Below are 24,515 nucleotides of genomic sequence, written 5' to 3' on the forward strand. Positions count from 1 at the left end.
CATTCACCAGTAAAAGTTGACTAACTCCAACTCCAAAATCCCACCTCTCCTCCTTTGTAGAATAGTGTGGCTGAACAAACCTAGAGTGTGACAGTATTTACTGATCAACTAGCTCAGCTCTGGTAAATGCACGGTGACATGTGAGAAGTCCCAAACTCCCAGTGAAACTTTAAACACATCCCTCCATGTCTGGACAAACCCAAGTGCTTCCTGAATGTAGCCTTGCCCATGGTTAGCTACTCAACAATAACATGTAAATAAGCAGAGAAGAGAATAGCAGGACTACCCCCCCCATACAGTGAGTGAACATGTACTGTGTACTGGGCTAGTGTTTCCAATGCATGGCCTCAAAAGTCCTGTATGTGCAAATATTCTGATTCCCAAATTCTTGCTGTAACAGAGTAATCCAATGTAACTCCCTTAAATAAATTACTGGATTAATTATTAATAGATATTAATTACTAAAATAAACATCATTCTGCAATCTGTTCCTCAGTAATATCTTGGTCCCCAATACTGATGATTAATAGTAAAAAAATAACTTAGTAGTGCAGTAGTGCTTCAAATGCAAGTTTGCAAGTTCTTTGTCTTATCACCTGTGTGTTTCTTTCAGGTACAATGTGGACTCCAGAAGCTGTAACATTTCTAAACATGTAAGTTCAGCATGTCAGACAGTCTTGACTCAGAGCCGACAGTTTCCATCAGCCCTCAATGTATCATGTTGTTACTCAGACGGTTAAAACTACTTTACAGTGAATGAGTGTAGCAGCTGATGATGATTCAGCATGAATGACATCTCACTGAGTATTTAATATGTTATAAATCTCTGTTGTAACAGAGTCTTTTTTTTATTTGGTCTTTTCTCCTACAAAAACACACATGAGTGCAGAAGGTGAGTGTATATATGCACTTTGTGTTGTCCCCGTGAGTCCTGGTATTATGTTATCTGTCATTCATTTCACTTTTATGTTTTCAATAGGTTTCAATGTCTTCAGAAGAGACGTGATTTTTTTTTTTTGTTTTATTTCATTCACTTTAATTTTATTGTATTTTTCTCTCATTCTTTCATGTCATTTCATCAAGGACAAACACCAACAGCTCTCTGCTGGAAAGCTTCCACCGTAGTGTTGTTCCTCATTTTGTGCTGCATTTTATCATTCAATCAGGTAATGAAACTTTCAGAACTCGACTTCAAAGTGAAAGCAGCTGTTGATGTTTGAAACAGTTACACTACAACAGATTGTGCACAATGGGACATTTACAAGAGCTACACACTTTTTGCAGTATTCACACTTACACCTGCTCACGCCCACACATGACAACCATCAACAGATAGTGCTCTGGCCTTTATCGTGTCGTGTCATCTTTCTGCTTGTTTTTTGTTGCCATAAGTTTTTCCTTCTAGTATGTGGGCTGGCTGCAAAGTCCAAAATCTTTTGTTCAATGAAAATGCCAATTGAAAGTAAAAAAAAACACTGTACAGTATTTTCTATTTTCTAGTATGAAGGTATTATGCACAACAGTGCTTGACCATCAGGATTTTCTAGGTTTGACCTAGTTAGATTAATGAATGCTAATAGGGAAATTTAAATTAAACCCTAAATTTAATGTGTAATTTTAAATGACACTTCAATAAGATGAGAGTCGACTTTAATTTAACTTTAATACATCTATTATAATCCCTATGGACTTTATAGTCTTCCACAACTGCTATTCAGGTTGTTATTTTCAAGGTTAATCCTGTTTATTAAAACACATGGGAGTCCAGAAAGGGTAATTGGTTTAGTGTTTATTCATGTTAATGTACTGGTTCCCCTGTGCTAAACACTTATGGAGAAAGTTTTAGAACTCCTTAAATAAATAGGAACCTGTCACCACATCGTTGTGTCTTGGAAGTGTGTGAAATTAAGAATAGTACCATGCCTTCATCCACCAGGGCATTATTCTACTCTTCTGTTGTTTAGAGGCTGTTATGAAATCTGGGCTCTCTCTTGGCCCTCTCATGTAATGAATTCTCTCCATTTTATCTTTTCATCCCTAAGGATTTTCTGGGCCAGACTTTCTGCACCCTTGGAGAAATCATTGGCTCCCCAGGAGGACGGCAGGAGAGGACCCTCTCGTGAGTCTGCTAACATCTAACATCCTAGCCATTGTTTAAGTGAGAAATTGCTTCCCAATTATGTTCAGGTGTTGAATCATATTCATAAGATATATGCACATAAATAATTTCTAAATGCGCCCCCCTCCTGTTCCATATTTATTCACGGCTGCTGTGGCAGACAAAAACATATGAGCCATCTCACTAATGCAGTGTGTATGGACTCACACAGTTTAAATAGCATTCCTCTATTTTGTTTGATCAGAGTGTGAGAGGCGAGATCATTCTGTTGCTTCACTGCAAACTGAGCTTTTGTGGCTAAAGTACTATTCAGTTTTTATTACATTAGACAAAACCAAATGAAGCCTGCAATATTATTTTGCTGTGAAAGAAGTCAATGCGTAACTTTTGATACTGACAGATACAGGATCTGCTCATATTTTCTGCTTTGTGATATGTGGAGAGTAGAAATCCATGCTTTTTTTTCACACAATGAAAAGGAGAAAACGGCACATTCTTTGCGAGCACAAACCCCTATTTTTTTATTGTATTTCTGCAGTGTTAGATAACACACTGTAGGAGTGAAAGAAACACTGACAGACAGGGAGAGATGTGGAGTCAGAGAGGTCACAAGCCAGAACTGAACCCATTTTAGTGCAAGGACAAGGTATGCTCTTTTGTCACTGTATAAGAGAATGTGTATCCAAACCTATATAATCTCAGCTGAACAAGTTAAGTGCTGCAGAGGACTTTGTTGCATTTCCTGTGTAGGTTTTACCTCTGGTTTAAATTATTTCTCCTTATGTTTTGAGTTGAATGGTCACTTTGCATTTGGATTTTTTTCAGATTAGAGACATCAATAATCTACTGAGCTGAGTAAAATTTGAAATGAATACAAATCCAACAGAAAAAAATAAGGAGGGTAGATGACAACTTGTGAGGTTTTGTTTATGAGCTGTTTCTTAGTGACAGGAAAGTCAGTTTCAGCTGCAGCTGTGCCTTCCTCTGAACTCTCCAAGGTGGTGGATGTACACTGCCACTTGGTTGCTGCTACCTGTGGCGCTTCTGATGTGAGCTACAGTAAAGTAGCTGTTAGGAGGTGGCCAAACAAATACTGTAAGCTAGTCTGGGCTAGAAATAACTCGCAGTGTGTCTGAGACAGATACATTTCTGACCGAAATACCTTGTACTTCTCTTTTAATACTGCAACTAACGATTATTATAATACTAATTATTTTACTGATTATATGACAAGTCCAAAATGTCCAGTATCCAAGAGTCCAAGTAGTTGAGTGGCTTCAGCAACACAGCACATTACACATCCTGGTTTGAATTTGGCCTGCGACATTTGTCCATGTCCTTGTCCCCTTTTCTGTGACCCACTTACAAATAAAGGCAAAAATGCCAACAGAATATATTATTCAGCAAAAGGAGTTTGCTCAGTTTTCACACAACCGAAGTTCAATACTTCTGTACTACCTCTGTAACAACCAACCAGCTCAAGTATGAGTTTGGTTTTTTTTTTTTTAAACAGTTACAACAACTTTTCCAAGCTTATGAGTTGCTGTCAAAGCTGTGTGGCAGCTCTGCCTGTAAACAATTACTTGTATAATGAAAACTCCAGTCTGTAAATCATATGTCTGTCTGGGTTTGTAAAGCTTTGTTCTGAAATGGTAGTACAGTGTATGAATCACTGACTTGCCAGACTTGGGGATGAGTCCAGTGGGACTGAGTCCAGTTTATGCCCCCTGCAGTTTTCCCCTGCCAGCAGCACTATTGACATGTTTTAGCAAGCTTATCATTCTCAGACAGACCAAACAATCATCTGGCTATGGTTCGCTGTCAGCACAAATGCCATTGACCTGGGCGGAGGGGGGGCATAAGATAGCACATTATATTTTGGCATCTTTAGGATGTAAAGTGACTGGAATGCTTTACCAAAGCCTGAAAACACAGAAAAATACAGAAACGGCCATAAAACCTGATATGAAAATTATGTGATTATATAAAATTTAGCCATAATTCTTACACAATTCATGACTAAAGCTGTTGTGTATTATTTCTTTTCACTCTGAAAATTCTGTCAGAATGTGTATACAAATCCTCAGAAAACTTTTATAGATTTTTTTTTTTTGTACCATTTTTTTTAATTAATTGGGCTTTGAAAGACCATGACAATTACTCACACTCAACACAAACCTGCTATAAGTTCCAAGTGGTTAAATCATCTTTTCACATTATTCATTAATGTAATCACCACGAGTAGAGAAATGATATGGAAATTAATGAAAGGTTACATACAATAAGACCCTTGTCTGAAAGATTTTTATAATCACTCATTCTGTGATTAATGGAAGACAATACAGTTTAAAGACATCCATAAGGGGATTTTCCAGCACTGTGCAGATAACAGCCTGGTCCATCCATCTAATGAGCCCTGTACTGGCTCACAGAACACAGTACAGTCAAATTAAATGATCTCGATTGCTTAGTTACAGAGCTAAAATATATGATTGATTACATGGTCACTGTATTTCTATTTTTATTAAAACTGAAGTTATTATCTTTTTCCTAGAGAAAATCCATTAATTCTATTTGCTTGACCCCCCACACTACTGCTAAAATCAAAACTGTACCATGTATCACAGGACCCTTGAAACTACACACACCCGTGCACCCACCCTCTCTGAGATAACGTTAAGCCCTGAATGTCAATCTTTGCTGTCAGTGAAGGTAGAGACCAAACTCTGTGGAGCCTCTGTTGCTTCTTTCAATGGTCAAAAGAAAAAAGTTAAAGTTCAAGAAAACTGTAAAGAGTACCCCAGTCTGACGGTATCAAAAATCAACATCAAGAAAAGTAGAGTAGCTCACTGTGAAAAAATAACTCTTTCATGTAACAGAGCATTACAGCAGTATTAATAAGTGTATGTATGTCATCTCTGTGAGCTGTCATAACAAGTGAATTTCCCCGCTGCTGGGATTAATAAAGCTTATTTATTTATTATCAACTTATCTTATGTACATTTTACTTCATATAGTCGTTGCAGGTTTGCATAACCAGCAGATGTAAAATAACATTAGCATTTGCGGCTGTGTTTTGCCCAACTAATAAATGTAATTTTAGTATTCTCTTTTTGGCTTTATTATGGTCTCACCCTCCTCTGCTGCTAAATAGTCACATATGTTAGTCAGGTACTTGCTGTCTATGTTTGCTCTATGGTGCTGAGCAGGAAGCATACAGTGGGTTTAGAGCTGAGGGCAGCTGCAGAGTTGGGCAATGTTCACACACACCCCCTGCTCTATCCCTGTGTTGGGCAAATCACTTGATTTATTATTTAAAAAGCCAGTAAAGTGCAGCTTTAAAATCATATCACTGCTTCAGAAAGAAAGGAAGATTAATACAGTGTGACATATTCAGTACAGAAATGTAAAATGGCATGTGTTAGGCTGATATTTTATTTCCCATAATTCCTGCAAAAAATGCTTTTTTTTACTTTTATCCCAGTTGTTCTTCTGTATGCATAGAAAAATGTAATAAAATATGTGAGACAAAAATACCTGGTGACCTCAATTCCCTTAAAGACAAATGTTTTTAGTTTTAAAAAGCATCCCCAAACAAGTCAAGTAACACAGCAGGGCTATGTAACTGTCACATTGTTCCCTAATGATCTCTCGATACACCTCGTGTCCATACAGTTGTCACAAAAATACCTACTTCCCCTCCAACACCCTCTCTTTTCCACCACAGACCGATCAGTTTGGCTCTTGACGTCCTGCAAGATTTAGCAAGAAGAAAAATAGTGGAACCAAAAGAAACAGCTATACCAGTGTTTCAAGAAAAGGCTGACAGTGAAAAACAGAACAAAACAATAAGAGAGCACAATCAATATTCCTCCCATATGGTCAGTGTCTCTGATGATTGCCTGCAGGGAATAGACAGCTGTCTGGAACCTCTGATATATCATACAAAGCAAAGCCCAGGGGTAGAAACAAGGTAGGTTGAAGGGAGAAATGGAGGTAAAAGGAAGAGAGAAAGGGAGGTGTGTGAAGAGCAAGTGACAACTCAGCAGACCAGGAAGAGAGGAAGGAGAGAGAGGTGGAAAGGGAATGTAATTCACCACAAAGAAACAAACATAATAACAAAACAAAAGAGTATATGATGAATTGGGTTAAAGCTTTGGGTGTGATGCAGGGAAGTTTCTTAGGAGAGACAGAAAGAGAGACTTGTGTTTCCAGAGTCTTTTCTATATGTGTGTTATTTCAGAATACTCTACACTCTTGGAAAAAATGGAAGACTGCACATATAGACAACACACAATAAAAAAGCTTGCACTAAGACAACGTATGATATATAAAAACATCTAAGAGTACATCATTTATTGATTTTTTTTTTTTTTTTCCTTCTGCATTCATTGTCATCTAACACAGTCTAAAACATATATGGTTTTGGTAGCCTCCTCATGTTGGTGGGTGTACGTTTTTATAGGTCAACAGTTTTAGAAACGGGCTTCATGCTGTGTGGCGAGCTAAACACTCCTTTCCACTTACCTGTGTGTTACTATGGTAACCGAGGGAGGCTATTAGCCGAGGCGGTAAAAGTATAACAATAATCCAAAAGACACCCTTTTGAAAAAGGGGAAGTTGGGCGGGATGTATAATGTGGACACCCATACAGCTCCACTGCATACCAGAGTTATTTTTAAGCTGGACCTGAGGTTTGTCCAGAGCAACATAATCTGTGATACACTGTCTGTAAATACAGTACTGTGCAGATGTTTTAGGCACTTTAGATGTTTTAGGTTCTTATCACACACCATCAGGTGTCTGATTGATCCCAGGTTCATTGTGCAGGACAACAAGCTCATAAGGAACCCTTTGGAATTCATGAAGAACAATTTTAAGAGTCAAGAAGAACAGTAGTCCTGCATCAGATGGTTAGAGCGCTGATTTCAGCATTGTGGAGTCAGTCTGGGATCACATGAGAGAAACTGGTTTAAGGGCAAAGGGGAGTGCTGCAAACACTGATTAGATATGGGTTTTGTCCCTTTTCCAGCACTTTGTGTGAAATTAATTGATGAATGAAATAATAATTATTATTCATGTAATTTATACTTAAAGTATCCCCTGTGTATTTTTAATGCCTAAGACATTTGAATAGTACTGTGGGAAGCAGAACCAATCAGTACCAATCAGGAACTAAAACTTGGAAACGTCACCATATCATCACCACTTCAGATGGCAAGAAAGCAAAAATCAGACAAATCGCCCATTTGTAAATGTAATCTGAAGAAATGAGGCCAATCTATTAACAATCCCACACGCCACCAGTCACCCAGATGTAGATTGATGAGGTGGATACTGGATTAAATAAGTTGTCCATGGGGATGGTTATGCTGCTGGCTTTATGGCCGCAAACCAGCCTGTGTCATGAAATTCTACGTGTCTAGAATTTGCAGGGAGATATTGGCCAGTCTGTTGGTGCAGTGTGTCAGAGGTCATTGCGTGTAATTGGGGGCGCTTGGTGGGATACATTCTGCTCTGGCTGATTTCATATAGACCACTGCAGACAGACAGTAGCACAAACTTTCTGCAAAATAAATTGTCATTCTGCTCTATAAGAGGTAGCAGATTGCAGCCAGTGTTAGTTACTTGTGTCTGAACTGCTGGGGTGGAGGAGGAATCTGTACATATTGTCTTGTCCTGTTGCACCACATTAAAATGCAGATAGACCGCTTGGAAAAACACTGTAAGATAGTGACTTCTGCTGAATTTAGCAAGTTCCAAGTTCACAGATTTTCTTTGGTCAAATTACTTTATTGTTACTGTTAGGGCAATTGCTTCATTGTATTACAAGTTTGGGTGATATATAAAATTTTGCCATATTCCGTTAAAATCTCTGGGTGTATGAGGCAACTGTGGGCAATGGTGCAACTCAATGACAGATTGATTTTTAGTCATGCTGTTGATGTAATGTTGGTCTGTCAGACAGTTGGTCCATGGTCCAGATGTAAAAATCTGCTGTTGAATGGATTGTAATGAAATATTGTTCAAATATTCATGGTGCCAAAAAGATAAACCCCTAGGACTCATCAAATTTTCGTGTAGTTTGCACCACCATTATGCTGACACAAAATGTTTGTTGATATATTGCCATAGAATATAGTATAGCCATTCATGTTCATCTAAGGATGAAAAATACAATTAGCCCCTTAGCACCATCAACAGGTCAAAAATTTATTGCATATTTATATTATGAATTTGTCAGATATGTTTGTCAAAAATATACATTCCTGTCCATTCTTGGTTATTTTGACCATAACCGTTTCTCCTTTGGCCAGAAAATATGCTACTTGTAATTAAAAATGAGATGATTGTTATAAAGGATATATCAATCTTGTTTACTCCTAAAGCTGTCAGTGGCAACTGTATCTTATTCATGTTGCTTATGTGGTGACAACGGTGATCACTAACACTAGTACAACTAATTAATTCTGGCCACAGGCAAAGATCTTTTTCCAGGACTTACAATCTAAAAAATACTAGAAACAATGGTAAAAAACTAAAACTTCTCAGACAAACTAAGATAATCTCCAATGAAATTTCTTATTCAGAACAACTGTAATAGTTTGCCTTTGGATATGCTCGCACAGCACCTCATAAGAATTTGTCTTGAGTATACTCTGGCCTTCAGCCACAAGTATTTGATGCCAAACAAATCTAAAATTAGAGCATCAGACACACATGGCAGAGATTACTCTCCACTGACACCAAACAATCCCTGGCTGCGCCTTGGTATTCAGGTGGTGCTTATGGGCATCACAAACAATCAGGAGAGGTGACAAGGGCATATGCCCTCAGAACCCATGTTGAGTGTTTAGATTATTGTAGAAACATCAACTTAATAAGTCCACTTTCTGACTAAATGTATTAGATTTATGGTCACTTTGTTTCCCTGTTTTCATTAAAACTCTAATTATTTTCCTTTTTCTAGAGAAAATCCAGTAATTCTATGTATTTGTATCACTAGGCACTCGAAACTACCCACACCCGTGCACCCACCCTCTCTGAGCTAATGTTAAGCTAACCCTGAGCGTCAGTCTTTGCTGTTAGTGAAGGTACAGAGTCTACTCTGTGCAGCCTCTGTTAAAAATATGCTTCAGCATTGGTAAAAGTGAATCATGTGCTGTTAACATCCGGTCTAGAGGTTAAGGCAAAATTTACATATGTAACTATGGTTGATTCTTGGTGACAGATGGTGCGCAGATGTTATATTTAGCTTTTGAAATGCGTGTGTGTTTGTGGTGGGGTTTGATTGCATTTTCTGAATTTGAAGGGCATTTGTTCGAGCTTAAATTGAGTGTCATGCTGCTTTTTAAATAGCCCTGCTTGCTTGAAACTATCTGCAAACCTGATGATCCCTAACTGTCATGATTACCATGTTTTCTAATTAACATTTAATGCATGTTTGATTTAGATGATTTAGCAGTTGGCATTTGGCATTAGCATTAGCAGATATTCATTGAAGTGACAGTGTTTTTATGTCAGGGTAGTGTAGTTAGTTTTTAATCTGAACAACAAAACACCAACACAATCTCTCTCTCTCTCCCTTCACACACACTCATTGTCCCCTGTGGTCCGTGTCCTGCAGAGCCGTCACCTGCCATATGGTGTGGTGGTTCAGAGCCTCATCTGGACTGTTCTGACAGGCACACAGACAAAGCCCTTCTGCTGCTGCTCTTGTGCTCAAAAGCTTACCAGCCTGAAAATCAAATATGTGACATTTAATCTTTTTACTGTTGTACCTGTGATTAAAATGTATAGTTATGTTTGCCCAGGTGAAATTGCTAGACTTCAATGCTATGTTTTTCACATAGTGTACGCTACATACTATTCTGAACTCTTGATGCATGTTCAAATAGGAACAAAAATGTAAATGTATACAAAAGCAAGCTGTTTTATCAGTACCAGTCACCCATTGTAAAAATGTCCCTCACAACAGATGAATCAGCACAGATTCACAACTGCGCGTCCTCCAATTGGCAAGCATTAGCTGTTACTTTATCTTGTAAACCAAAGATATGTTTACAATTGGCTCTGTTTGAGCAAGCGGAAATTAGATTTGAGCTAGTTTCATGCTTGCCAACATTGAGCATTTTGGCAAATTATGTGACAGTGTTTTTCTGCAACAATCACAGACACAGACAACACCTCTAATCTGTTAGCAGCAGAACTTGTTACAACAAGAGCAGAGATTCCAGTAAGAAAATAGAGTATAAGATCATAGCAACTGAGTGATGAGGCCGGTTTTGCAAAAAGAACTTAAAAACATGTTGATCAATTCACACTTTCAGATGATTCATTTAGGATTATATGTTTTTGTTTTTTTTTTCCATTTTGAATATTTTAGGTTTTCATGTGATAGAGATTAAGGAAACAGGCAAAGACATGTAGCAGTGTCCTAACAAAGTCATTGAGAGAGAAAACTAAACCTAATAAACATGGATATTGATGAGGGATTTGAAGGTCAGGAAGGTTTAGGAGTAAACATGTTTGTTCCACTGGGAACCATTAAGGTCTTGGGCTGTGGATGGGGAGCATGGGGCATAATAGTATTATGGGGAAAGTATTTATACGTTTTTTAATTTGGTTCTTAGTGGCCTTGGAAAAAGCAGGTAACAGACACAGGTTAACTGATGTTGGAGTAACCACAGAGAAAGAGGGAGTTTAACTTACTGACTGCAATGCATTTGAAATGGCTGGTGATTAGGGGATAGACACAGCACCAATGTGGAGTAGAGTGATTGGAAAAAATATGAGCTGCACTTCTTATGTGATCTTTTGGTACAACCTCAATAGTAAGATATAATATTTTAATATTAAAATTAGTCATGGTCCAGACACTCTAGTGGTACTCCAAGTACTTGTACTAAATTACCTATTAATGCTAGCTACTACTAATACCAATACTAATAATAGCAGCATTCAACAATTAGAACAGATGGCTGTGTTTCAGTGATGAAATTTTCTTCATTAGGTTTTTGTTGTCTGCATAATTCAAATATAGCGATTATATTAACACAAAATTAACAGTTGCAACAACATTGTGTAATAAAAGATCATTAGATTGAAGTGATATTTTAGTCAGGATAGAGGGCTGAACTTTAAAGAACAAATTCCAAATTTAATTTATAATTTTAATTTTAATTTACAAATTTAATTGAATTTACGAAAATTAAGAAAACTAATATTACGTGCTTAAATGTGACATTTTCTCCATTCCATACAGAAAACGGTAGCAAAAATGATAGTCATATCTGATTTGCACAAACAGCACGCATCACACATCAACAGTGAAGGGATAATGAAGCAATGTCTGTGTAAAGCACAGTGTCAGTGTAAAGTACAGTTGTGATGAAGTAGACAGCACAAGGCTTTCTAGTGTTCTTCTGTGTTTACTGCACAGAAGAGATGTTTTTGAAACTGCTTGCAAGATTCTTAATACTGCGATACTTGTATCCTCAAACGAACAGCAAAAATCATTTCTGATCAGGATGAGTTCATCAGTGAGATCATGTCCTGTATTATTTTTCAAAATGAAAAAGTTACACACTGAGCCTTCCCTGATGGATATTGTCAGGGAGCTGGGTCTGAGCTTGAGAAACTGTCTGGTAGATTCTCATCCACATGTGACAGTCTGAACTTTTCGAATGACAGCTGCAACCTCAAGGTTAACCAGTGCTGTGTCAAGAGACTGTGCTTCACATTGTTTCATTAACAGCACAGGGCAACTTAAGAAATAGCTCACAGCTTTCTCACTTTCATGGTATTTGGTCTCAGTACAGTACAGTCTCAGTACAATGGAAGATTTTGCAAAATCCATATCAATAAAATGAACTTGGGTGTTGTTAATTTGAGCACATATATTTCAGATTTACAGCAATGTACAACAAACACCATCTTCAAAACAGAGCTCTAACAAGTCTCTGGGGCCTAAAATGGATCTCAAATGAGAAACAGAAAAGGCTAAATAATTTTAAAAGCTAGCAGAAAAACAGCATGTCATTATTCTGCAGTCAGTGAGCACTCAGCGCTCAGACGGATACTCCAGAGTCCTGGCAGTTCTTGTATCCGGCAGGCCTGCTGGTGGGTCTGCAGTTGGACACACGGTGTAGATAAATTCATAAATAATTCTCTTACTGTAGCTGCCTGCAACAGCTGGTGGGCACCATGAGCGAGCGGATTCATTGACTTTAAAACTAGGTAATGGAGGAGAGAGAGCAGCAACACAACACAAACTCTCACTGGATTTTACTTTCTTTTCATTATTCTTTCTTCTTGCTCAACCACTTTCCTCTATGTATTTGTTTTCCCATACTTGGTCATTCTCTTTTCCTTTTTTTCCCCCATCTTCTCTTAGTTTCTTGTATTATCTTCTTCAGTCTCAAAGCTGAATATGTCTGTGTCAGACATCTTTTGATAGGCCTGTTGTTCTTCATGCTGCTTTATTCTGACACTGAACTGGGACATAGCTAAAATATGCAGGGTCAGTGGATGGCAGCACTGCCTCCTGGCTTTCCCTCTGGCTCCTTGTTGGATTTGGATGCGGCACAAGACAGCAGATAATGTAGGAAAATCACTCCCCAAACAGGCACAAAAAGGGGCAGCTATAAAATATTAAAATTGTTTAATGAAAGTTGCAAAAGATGAAGACTTATTTAATCAGGGTTTTTCAAATCAAGCTGTCCTGAACTACAAAGCAACACTGATGCATTCAGCAATGTTTTTTATTATGCTGTTGACTGTGTTGCAGGCACAAATACTGCAAACATGTATAATTCACAGAAATATGTTTATGCATTTTGTGTGTATGTGTGTTTAAGAAGGAAGAAACTTTGAAGGGGATTCCTGGTATCAAGGCCCAAACATATTGTGCCCGTGCCATACAGTGTGACTCAGCGTCACTAGAGCTGTCTCTTAATACACATTTCAAAAGCTGTCAAATGGTCCTAGTTTGGCTTTGTTCCTTCAGTGTGGAGGGAAATTTTCATTAACATTAACTATCTACTGACATCAGTACTTGACTGAAAGAAAATAGGCCAATAGGCTGCACTACTGCAATACACAGATAATAATCAGTGCTGTACCATCTGTGGAAATACTTAGTTAATAACGAAGGTTCTCCAATCAACTGTCTACATGAGGACTAACTACAGAATTAGCCATTTCTCATCTACTGAAGCAGGGACAGGAAACAAGGACTTAAATAAGGCTTTAGATTGGATTCTGCAAATCACAGTGCAGTTGTTCAGTACATACTGGGTATCAAGAAATATACTTACTATGTACAAACACATAATTTTAGGAATGCACAATATATTAGGAAATAAGGAGGTAACTTAGTTTTTATATGGTGCATATATTTGTGTGTGTGTGTGAGAGAGAGCGAGAGAGAGAATTTACCCCCCTTAATTGTCTTTTACACTTTATTCTGTTGTAGATTAAATTTTAAATGGCTAATTTGCAGATGAGTCTATACAACATGGTTTCCCCTCATATTTAAAAAGGCATACAGACCTTCTAAATGCTATTCAATTGCAGCCTGTTGCTTTAATTCTCCTTGGGATGTGTCTAGAACAGTTAGGAAAATTGAATTTGGTTGGACTATGTGATTGGTCTGCATATGTAATAATTCACACTGGATGTCAAGACAGAAAATGATCAGAGCAAAAGGACTATAAAACCATTTCTGAATCTGGGAGTGTTTCCAGGAATATGATGGCCAGAATAATTATGAAACATTATGAATTGGAGACAGAGTTCATGGTCCAGCCAAGCTGAGTAACTGGAGAAGGACTTTGCCAAGAAAGTGACCAAAAACAACATAACCTCGGAAGTCCTCTGGAGAGATGGAAGAACTTGCCAGAGGGGCAACAATCTTGGTTGCTCTCCATTAATCAAGTATTTATGTTGGAGTGACTAGATTAAAGCCATTTTGAGTGAAAAGCAGATAACAGCCTGCTTGGAGTTATGCATTGATCATCACCTAACACAGAGACAAAAAAGAATTAGTCACAACTGAGAGGAAGATGAATGTAGCCGGAGGCAACAAACCTGTTCCAGAGGCCATGTGACACAGTCTGTTATATTTATAACTTTATACAGAGGTATAATCTAATCTCTGTTTACTGTCTAATGCTTATCAAGTGTTCCAGTCTTCAGTCCTAGCTGTGGACAGCTTTTACTTCACTGCACCACTTATTTTCTGATGCAGTTATGTTTTATGTTTCTACTTTTATTCCAGTGCATCTATTATATGAAGTTTAAATAATATGCACTTAACTATTGAATACAATCCAACATTACTCATGACTCAAACTGTCTTTCCTCTCTTTTCCTTCTCTCATCTTACAACATTCCTCTTTTTTCATCTTTATGCATCATTCCTTCTTTTACCTGCTCTTCTCCTCCCCCATCTCTTTTAACTTCAGCTTGTGATTCAGGGAAATATGACGCAGCAGTCAAGCTTGGCCCATTTGTGTCCTGACTGTCCCAAAGTTACCCTTCATTTTTTCTTCTCACACTTCCAATCTTTTCCTGTTGTCCTTTTTACTGACTGATTGAGTTTGCTCTCTTTTATGACCATTCAGTAACCTGTTCTTTCACCCCAGTCAGTTTTACAGGAATTGAATTGGTAGAGAAACAAAGGAAAAGAATAGTCTGTAATGAATGGGTTGTATGAATGATGTAGATTAACCTTCATCCCAACCTTGGATATTTGCACATGCACAAAATTATATACTCTAATAATGATAAAATGTTGTTCTAAATTGTTAAATTCAGATTACAGTTTTTATTTTGTATCAGTATTGCTAAAAGCGACATTTGTTTCTGGTTAAAATTACGCCTTTAGCATTTTTGTCCACTTGACCTCAAGCAGAAACAATATTCAGGCACTTAATGGTTCCCTCTATATTAGTGACCACTACCAGTGTTTCAGTCACATTCCTGCTAGAGGACAACATTGTTTCTCTTTGATTGAGACTTGTGTTCAGAGGTGGGCAGTCATAAGTTATATTTCCTCTGTTAAATGTCCTGGGTTCTGAGTGAATTGCACCTATTGGAGTAGTTTTAATGCAGCATATAGTTTACTCTTCCTTGAGTAGTGAATGTGCCATGAAAGTGAGGACAGTTGTGAGGTTTTAGTATTATCTATGCTTACATGCTTAATAGCTACTATCACAGCAAGAAGGTCCCAGATTTGCATGTTTTCATGTTTTACTTGTCTGTGCTGGTATCCTCCAGTGTACTCCAGTTACCTCCCACAGTCCAAAGACATGCAGTTTGGGGTTAAGTTAACTGGTGACTCTGAGATTCCTGTAGATTGAATGAGAGTGCGAGTGTTTGTCTGTATCTATATGTCAGCTCTGTGATAGTCTGGTGATCTGTTCAGGATATACCCTGCCTCTTACCTATAGCAGAATGCAGATTGAACCTCACGATTCCAAAAAAAACTAGAAGCAAAGGTGGATAATGTTCATGAAAATGTAGCAGATTAAGAATATCTATATTAAGAATATATTGAAATCTCTTGTAAAAATAGCACATGAGCCATTGTGTGTCCTAAATCAACCTTGACGCAAGAGGACTTAGGTGCCTGATTCAGGTGCATGGAATTTTGTTTCTTCAAGGCAAAGATGTCCTATAATTATTTGTCCCAAAAGATCCCATTTTCAGAAATTACACTGAAATGAAACAAGCATTTTCTTGTAAATATGGCATTCTGCATGCTGGGCTCTCACCTATCACAGTAACAGCTTACAGCTGTGAATGGCATCTGCTTGGAAATTGTATTATTTATGTCACATTGCAATTAATGTCTGTCTCAATCTTTGTCTCTGGCTCTCACTCTGTCTCCTTTCACTCTCAGTGGGATCCCAGGGAAGAAGTGTGGTGTCATTATCTTAACTGCAGAGGAGCTCACTAACTGCAGGGTCAGTACACACACCACACACACACACACACACACACACACACATAAAATGAAGTCTTGCTGAAATATTATCATAATGTCTGCATATTTTATCTGCCCTGAGACTGTCTTCATATACTCCCCCCAACACACACACAACCACTGCCCGTACCATTGTCACACATCCACACAGGCAAATCCACTGAAGATATTTAATGATAAACCAAGCTTTCAAAAACACAAACCTGAAATGTAACAAATCTGCTAGAAATCTGGAAATTACTTCATCAGGAAGCCTCACTCTCAGGTTTATCTGTTCTCTGAGTTAGTTTGAAATGAATTGTCCAGATGATTTTTTGTTATGGATTAAGAGATTTAACTTTTTGAGCTGTGCTATTCCTCTGTCACAGTAGTAGTTTAATTCCAACCAGGCAGATACTGATTTTTTTGTGACTGTTGTGTAAACATGTTAGCTTTGTAAGGATTTTGAGCAGTCCTTTAACCTTAACCTTAGTTAGGTTTAGGTTAGGGTTAGGGTTAGGGTTAGGCATGTAGTTGAGATGCTTAGGGTTAGGGGTTATGGAATGCATTAGGTCTCACAACTATAGTGAGGCATAACTGTGTGTGTGTGTGTGTGTGTGTGTGTGTGTGTGTGTGTGTGTGTGTGTGTGTGTGTGTGTGTGTGTGTGTGTGTGTGTGTGTGTGTGTTTGTGTCTGCCTGCTCTAGAGACCATTATGTGAACAGGCTTATCTTGGATATGTTTACCATCATTACTTTGGGAGCTTTGCTCCTGACAAGATCTGAAAGCTCCTCAGAAAGTTTGATAAGTGTATTATGTTTGTGTGGCGGAGTGTATGTGTGAGTGTGTGGACGCTGACAACCTCTGTCAGTCGATACCTTAGATTTACAATGATGCCTTCCTACTGAAGGCAAAAAGCCTCGTTATCTATCTATCCATCCATCCATCCATCCATCCATCAGAAACAGGAATGTCACAGCTCCTCATTAACTTGCTGTAACCATCCATACATATGTATGAAGCTATCCCCTCTGCCTGACTATATTACACACATCCCATAATAAAATCTGTTTCCCCCTCTAATAAAGTAAAGTGTGTTTCAATCACAGTTATCTACGTATGCAATGATTATTAAGCCATTCCAGCTACTGGAGTTTGGGATTGAGATCCACATTAGCATCGTGATTATGTATGCATTTTTACACTTCTAATTACAGTACTTTGCATTCACAGGGAGTCTTGGTTTCAAATTTGTTGTGTTCATGTCCCACTAAGACCTGTGCCGTCTATCTCAAGAAATGAGTTGAAAATGAGAAGAAAACAAGTTGCGTCAGAATAATTATATTGCGACTTGTCACTTCCCTCAGGATATTGTCACCATGCAGTTGTGTGCCAACAAGCTGGATAAGAAAGACTTTTTTGGTAAATCGGATCCATTCCTGGTTTTCTACCGGAGTAACGAGGATGGAACGTGAGTCTGAGTGTTCAGGGTGGATTCAAATGTTCAACTGTCTTTTATCACCCACTCTTACACCTGTGAGCAGTATATAGCAATATATCAAGCACGGATATAAACAAATACCTTATTTGCATATAAACAGATAATGTGCTTTGAACAGATTTTACTGCATTATTTGATATGGATGCCTGCAGTAATGTCAGTCACTTTTTAAATAATTTTTATAGACACTTCAGAATTTTCATTTCAGTTTCATTTTAATGCAGACCTCATCCTCTTGCTTACACAAACTTCAGTTGTCTAAAAAATGTGTTCCGGCCAAATGCATTTTCTAACAGCATATAAAAAGTGCATGTATATATAAGTGCTGTTAGAAAATAAAGTACAAAATTCCGCCATAGTATTATTATGTATATTCTGTGTATTCTGTGGGCAGCTAAACATACATGTAATAAAAGTATACCAGGTAGCAGGGAACAATGGAACAATTTTAATTTTGAAAACAAGCACAAATAAAGGAAGATTACTAATACTTAAAATCAATTATAGACATTTTATTGGACAAAGAAAAGTTTGAAGGTGTTGAATTGAATTTTAGAGGTGACACCTACACACAATGGGCAAAAATATAATTTCATCCATTCAGTATTAAATTGTTCAACACAATAAAGTGTTTAAAAAGTGAAGGAATCTGAATACTTTCTGTATATCCATGAAAATAATGGTGATTGTCACATCTGTTTCTCTTAAATGGCAAGCTTTTCAAGCTTTAAACATTTTTACTTCCTTCCACTGTTCTGCCTTTGAGAGATGTTTACAAAAATAAAACTCCATCTGCAATTTTGCCATGTCCCCCAGACATACTTGAGCAGATAAAAAGAAACAACAACCTGCAAAGCATTTTTGTAGTGTTTCAGACAAAGCTGTGATAAGTGATGTGGGATTATCTTCACAGGTACTCTGCTTTAGTGGCCTTATGTCTGCTATTTTGCTGGCAGGTTCACCATCTGCCATAAGACAGAGGTGATTAAGAATACACTGAATCCAGTGTGGCAGCCCTTCACCATCCCTGTTAGAGCTCTCTGTAATGGTGACTATGACAGGTGAGAAAACACTGTTTTTCCTGAGTTATTTCATTAACAATACAATTACCTTATAATAAAAACTGGATGGATGTCAACAGGCCACCTGATGTTCATGAATGTTTACATAGGCAGCACAAATTCCTGTGTCCTGGGAAAGCTCACTTGTTAAGGGCAGACTCTTACGTGGATGACACCACCTGTTGCTGGGTCGGTCAGAATAATGCCAGCAGTCGGTCATGGTTTCCAGGGACCAGCACTGGTGTTATTGAGACTGACTCAGTATTCTCCACAGCACTGTCTTATAAATTCAAAGGTGTGCTGAGTGGCTGTAATGGTCATATACATACTGTTTAGAGTACTGCGTAACCAAAGCGCATATACTGCCTCTCCTGCAGTGATAGGAATTATTATCCTTTACCTTTCCCTGTGACATTTTATAGGTTGTGGAGAATTATTATCTGAATGTTGAAGAACTTATTTTCTAGTGAGTTTTAATATCTGTACAATTACTATTGTGAATGGGCTGTTTGTGGGAAATAAGCACAAACTGCAGAAACTGTACAGCAGTGAAATTCACAGGTATAGTTTGGGGTGAAAATGTATACCTTCACAAAGAGGAATCTGCAACTTCTCACCAGTAGTGGCATTGTGTACTGTACATTAGAAATGTGTTACTTTATATGACTTTTCACAGATTGCCTCATTCATGTAACAGCCTAACAATTTATATACAGATATATATCAGACTCCTTACCTATAGATGGAATTACATATTCATGGTACTTAATGAATTCTTAAAAGCTTTTTTCATTTTCTCTCCTAGATATGAAATTATGACTGGCTGGATATCAGTCTGAGCACAGACAGGACTTAGGAGTTTACATAATGACCACTTAGCTAATGATTCTCTTCAGGGTGACACTATTGAATGTGTAATTGTTTGGTTCCTTGTGTAATGTGAGTGAAAATGGATTACATTTTACTGATGCTAGATGATCTTTTAAAGAGTATATCTTCAGATAGTCTTTGTTCATTTCAGGACTGTGAAGGTAGATGTCTATGACTGGGATCGAGATGGAAGGTAAAAGCACCAATTCATCAAACCATTATGATTCACATTGATGTTTTATTTTACTGAAGCAAATTAAATGTTTTGTGTATATTGTATGGGTAAAGAGTTTTGGCAAATTGTGCTCTAAATCTGATGCAGTGAGGAGAGTGATCAGACAGAGGGAAGATTGACAGGAACAGAAGGAGAAAAAGATGTAGATAGACAAAGACATGACAATTTATCTTAGATGTTAAAATCTGTGTACATGCTCGCCTGTCTGTGTGGGTGTTGTTTGTCTGCAGCCACGACTTCATCGGTGAGTTCACTACCAGCTACAGAGAGCTGTCTCGGGGGCAGAACCAGTTCAATGTCTATGAGGTGAGACATGACATGGGGGTGGTTTGTTATTTCTTAACTCTTTCGTCATATGAAGACCTTGCAACTCCAGTTTAGGTGATTTGGGTATTTAAACTTCAGTTGGCTGCTTCACAAAGTAGAAAACTCTGCAGCCCGCGCAAAGCTTATACAACCCTCTACACTGAAGTCATTAAATATAGGTGATACAGTAGGTGGTACAAATCGGTGCTCTCAAAGTAAATAAGCTATAGATGTACACATGACACAACAAAAATGATGTAACCCACAGCTAATGGAATGGTTTAGCAAATGCTGCAAACTGGCCTCTCTGGAAGGAAATAACAGTCAGCTAAAATTTGACTTCTCCCTTTATTGTCAGAGAATAGAAACTATCATGATACTGTAGCCATAGGTTTGTTAAAGGAAGATTTTTGTTGGGTTTTTTTTGTTTTTTACAGCAACCATGTTGCTGTAGTTCAAATGTGGGGTATCACTGAATAACATGAAACTTTTCTCTGGATTATCTATTTGAAGAGTGCTTTGTAAACTCTTCCAAAAGCAATCCAGAAATTCTAGTGGCCCTCCAACCTGGACATCATGATGACTAAAACCTTCATCAATAACCAGCAACGCCTTTTAAAAAGAAAATCTAGTGGATGCTGATTACAATTCCTCTCAGAAGCTCACATTAAGCATAAATGGATGTGTCATTAGGATGGAGAGTGCAATGCATCTTGGGTGTTGTATTTTTCACCTTGGGAGCCTTTAAGAACAAGATGTCCTTTTTCACCTTTTTTCCAGTCATACAACATTAACATTAAATTTGATTGATTTTATTTGATTTGCTTTTTTGCTGTCTGACCACATAAAGGGCCTATTTGTGTTAAATGGTCATCTGTGTGCCAATACATAATTCCTTTAAGACTTATGGCTATAGTCTGTATTCCAGGTGTTTTATTTACTCATGAGGTCTTTCACTATGGTAATCAGCATTCTTGTACATTAATCATGTTCCTGTAGCTATACATAGCATTACTTATCACCCTGTTAGGGATTTGCGTTGTCTGTCCCTTTAACAAAGTTCAACATTTGGAAGGACTCATTGTGCTCGTCCATATGCACTCCACAAAAAGAGAGAGCTGCCCAGCAAGTTTAACTCTCTCACTTACCAAGTGGAATCTAGTTAATTAGTTAGTCTAGCTTGCCAATATTGGCACTGACTAATGGCCAATGACTGTGAAAAACTTGAAAGGGCTGTAAGTGCTAAATGCAAATGTAATGCTTTGGGTAAAAGTAATTAAAATGAGATTGTCCAAGCCAAATCAATAACTATTAAGAACTATTTATGCTGCAAAAAGACAGTAAAAATCACTATTTGCCATTGGCTATTAACCTGTCAAAATACTAACATAACACAAGCATCTTAATAAAGCCTAGTCAACAAATCCATACTTTGCTCCACAACAAATCAATGATACGACTACAGCATAATCGTTTCTAATAGGCATTTGAAAGCGGAGTTTACTAATCAGATCTGTAATGATGGATGTAAAGGAAAGGATGGATATTTGAATCTCTTCTCACGGTGCATTTTTATCTTCTCTGCTTTCTATATACACACAGTTAAACATAATATCAGTTTCAGATCATGATCTGCAAGTATTATCAGGTGTCTGTTGAATTATTCATGTTCATTATTAAACATCATTCCAGGATATAAAGTGGTTTTACAAGGACCCTCCACATCACTGACTTACTTTTCCCCTTCACCGACAGGTTTTAAATCCCAAGAAAAAAGGCAAAAAGAAGAAATACATCAATTCTGGAACTGTGAGTACACCTGCTTCACCCATATCTGCATGTAATTCCCTTTATATTAGTTTTTCATAATTTTTATATATTTAAAAAAGGTTTCATCACCTCTTGCATCTGCTTCTGTCTCACTGACTCTTTCACTGTCCACCTGTTTGTTATTTTGCCTTCCTGTTTACCTGGCCCTGGTCCCTTCTCCATCCTCCTCCTCTGTTTATCACTGTGCATCCACTCTTGTGTGTGTGTGTGTGTGTGTGTGTGTGCGTGAGAGAGAGCGTGTGCGTGCGTGCGTGCATGTGTGTGTGCGTCTTTTCCAGGTAACTCTGCTGTCCTTCAAAGTGGAGTCCGAGTATACCTTTGTGGATTTCATCCGAGGAGGGTGAGTGGAATAATAATCTTCTTCTCATAGTGGGTTTCAATAGCCACCACTTTTGTTTGTTCCTTTGTGAGTTTGTGTGTGTAGTTACCTGAAGATACTAGATGGAATTTCACAAAAGCTCTTTTGTGAGCATCATCAGAATTTATATTGACTCTGAATCAGCAAACTTTTGGGAAGCTTGCATTGATAAGGCAAAATTTCAAATACCTAATTTATTCACTCATTTTTAATTACTGGTTCTGTGTGTCTTACCTAATTAGATCTTCAAGATGGTGAAGGGAATATTATATCACCATACCAATTAGCCAATCAAGCAGTAAAGTGATTGTTTTGCAGTTTGTTGGAGTGTGTTCGAGTTGATATGACATATATTGAGGCCTGATGTTCTTTGTTTTGTTTTTTTTCCTTAATCTTTTATTTCCATTTGTCATAGGACCCAACTGAACTTCACAGTGGCAATAGATTTTACAGCATCCAATGGTAGGTCAATGTCTAGTGTGCTTTAGATATATGCTTTTCAGTTTCCCATATTTTCTTTTATTGGGGTGTGGATGTATGCATTAGTCTATAATATTTCACTGCCTTCTAGCTACTGCATCACAAACCTCCTATAGACCAGATGTGATCCCACAACCCTTTCAACATTATGTTCAAAATGATGCAAGGGTTTGCAATTTGCAGTACATCCATGTGCATTGCCAGCAATGAATAGATTATCTTACATAAGAAATGTTAAAGGAATAGTTTTGACCGGTTATATGTTCAGTTGTATATGTTCATTCACTATTCAAATGTGAGAAAGAAATAGTCCTAAAATGTGAGTGTAAAAGGCACAAATTGTCTTTTTTTTTGGCCAAACCAGGGTAATGGCTTTAAGGACAGCAAGTGTTTGTCTGTGAGTCGGTCAACCACTAAAATATCTGGGCAATTATTGTACAGACATTCATGTTATGGATGACTAGTGACTATTGACTGGCGATCACCCAACTTTACCGTTAGTGTTACCAGGAGATCAATGTTAGCACTAAAACTGTTTTAACATAATATGAGCATGATAACCTGCATAAGGGGAGGAAAATATAGCTAATATTGGCAAAATCTTTAGTTCTCAGTCATATAAAACAAAAGTGAGCTATTGTATTGAATATTATTGCAGACATGTAAGAATGTTTTTAGAGTATGAAAGGCACTTGTCTTTATCCCCCTCTGTAATGTAACATGACCATTCTTCATTTTTCATGGCAGGTATACCTGTGCATGTGGTAGTGGGGACATCGCTATCTTGTTGTGGGTCTTATTTCCTCAGAGATAAAAGTGCAGTCAACTGTGCAAGGTGCACAGGACACAGTGTTTGGTATTTTCATGGCCACGGGTGTGTTGTACACCTGCAGCATAGTTGGAAGCTAGATGGGATTATGGTGAATACATTGAGAGCAGGCATCTGTCATATTTAATCAAATCATGTCCCTCTTTTCATCCCATTAAAAGCAGGGCACTGGTTTTATAATGGAGGAGAGATTTCAGACCAACTCATCTCAAGGGGAGAAGACAGAGCTGGAATACAGATGTTTACATGTGTACAGTAATTCTACATCTCAAAATATTATTGTAGAGTTGTTTATTTTACCAAAATTGTATAAACTGATAACACACATAATAATCCTGTTCACACTTTGATTTTTGAGATATAAAAAAGTCCCTTCTTTTTTCCCTGCAATTTTGAAATTTACTGTTGTAGCCGCAAATCATAAAGCTGCTCTTCACATTCATCTCTTTTGCATTGCTATCTAAAATGCTACCCACTACTTTTGGGTAACCTCTTTGAAAGATTAAGAAGATGATATTTACTAGGCATCAATCATCTCCTGTTTTTAATCTTTTACAGGTGAAAACCAGACAAAGAGAGGGAGGCTGAAACGCTATTATTTTTTTCATTGTGTTGTGTGTGCATCTTCTAAGGTAACCCATCCCAGCCCACCTCCCTCCACTATATGAGTCCCTACCAGATGAATGCATATGCCATGGCCCTGAAAGCAGTGGGTGAGATTATTCAGGACTATGACAGTGACAAGCTCTTTCCTGCCTATGGATTTGGAGCTAAGCTGCCCCCTGATGGGAAAATCTCCCACGCCTTTCCACTGGTAAGACACACACACACACACACACACACACACACACACAGTTCACCCATAGGAGGGCGTGGTGCTGCAACAGCTGGTCGCACAAGTTGAGAAGTTTACTCATCTGGCTCACACTTGGATTCTCAAGCATCATATTCACTTCTT

The 24,515-nt window shown here is 37.9% G+C and overlaps 1 protein-coding gene across 3 annotated transcripts in view; it reads left to right on the top strand.

Moving 5' to 3' along the window:
• LOC113145582 (copine-9-like) overlaps positions 1-24,515 on the top strand; it is a 50,207-nt gene that overhangs the window by 18,216 nt on the left and 7,476 nt on the right. The window contains exons 5-16 of one of the 3 annotated variants that reach the window (XM_026332462.1): positions 614-653; positions 890-892; positions 2,043-2,119; positions 16,026-16,089; positions 17,455-17,558; positions 18,545-18,649; positions 19,671-19,712; positions 19,985-20,060; positions 21,816-21,869; positions 22,169-22,230; positions 22,664-22,710; positions 24,190-24,371. In XM_026332462.1, the coding sequence (XP_026188247.1) occupies positions 614-653; positions 890-892; positions 2,043-2,119; positions 16,026-16,089; positions 17,455-17,558; positions 18,545-18,649; positions 19,671-19,712; positions 19,985-20,060; positions 21,816-21,869; positions 22,169-22,230; positions 22,664-22,710; positions 24,190-24,371 (856 nt within the window). Of the gene's footprint in view, positions 1-613; positions 675-889; positions 893-2,042; positions 2,120-16,025; positions 16,090-17,454; positions 17,559-18,544; positions 18,650-19,670; positions 19,713-19,984; positions 20,061-21,815; positions 21,870-22,168; positions 22,231-22,663; positions 22,711-24,189; positions 24,372-24,515 lie in introns of all 3 variants that reach the window. The other 2 variants (XM_026332460.1, XM_026332461.1) reach the window with 2 other exon arrangements.

This window comes from Mastacembelus armatus, chromosome 7 (assembly GCF_900324485.2).
Source record: "Mastacembelus armatus chromosome 7, fMasArm1.2, whole genome shotgun sequence".
Classification (NCBI taxonomy): domain Eukaryota; kingdom Metazoa; phylum Chordata; class Actinopteri; order Synbranchiformes; family Mastacembelidae; genus Mastacembelus; species Mastacembelus armatus.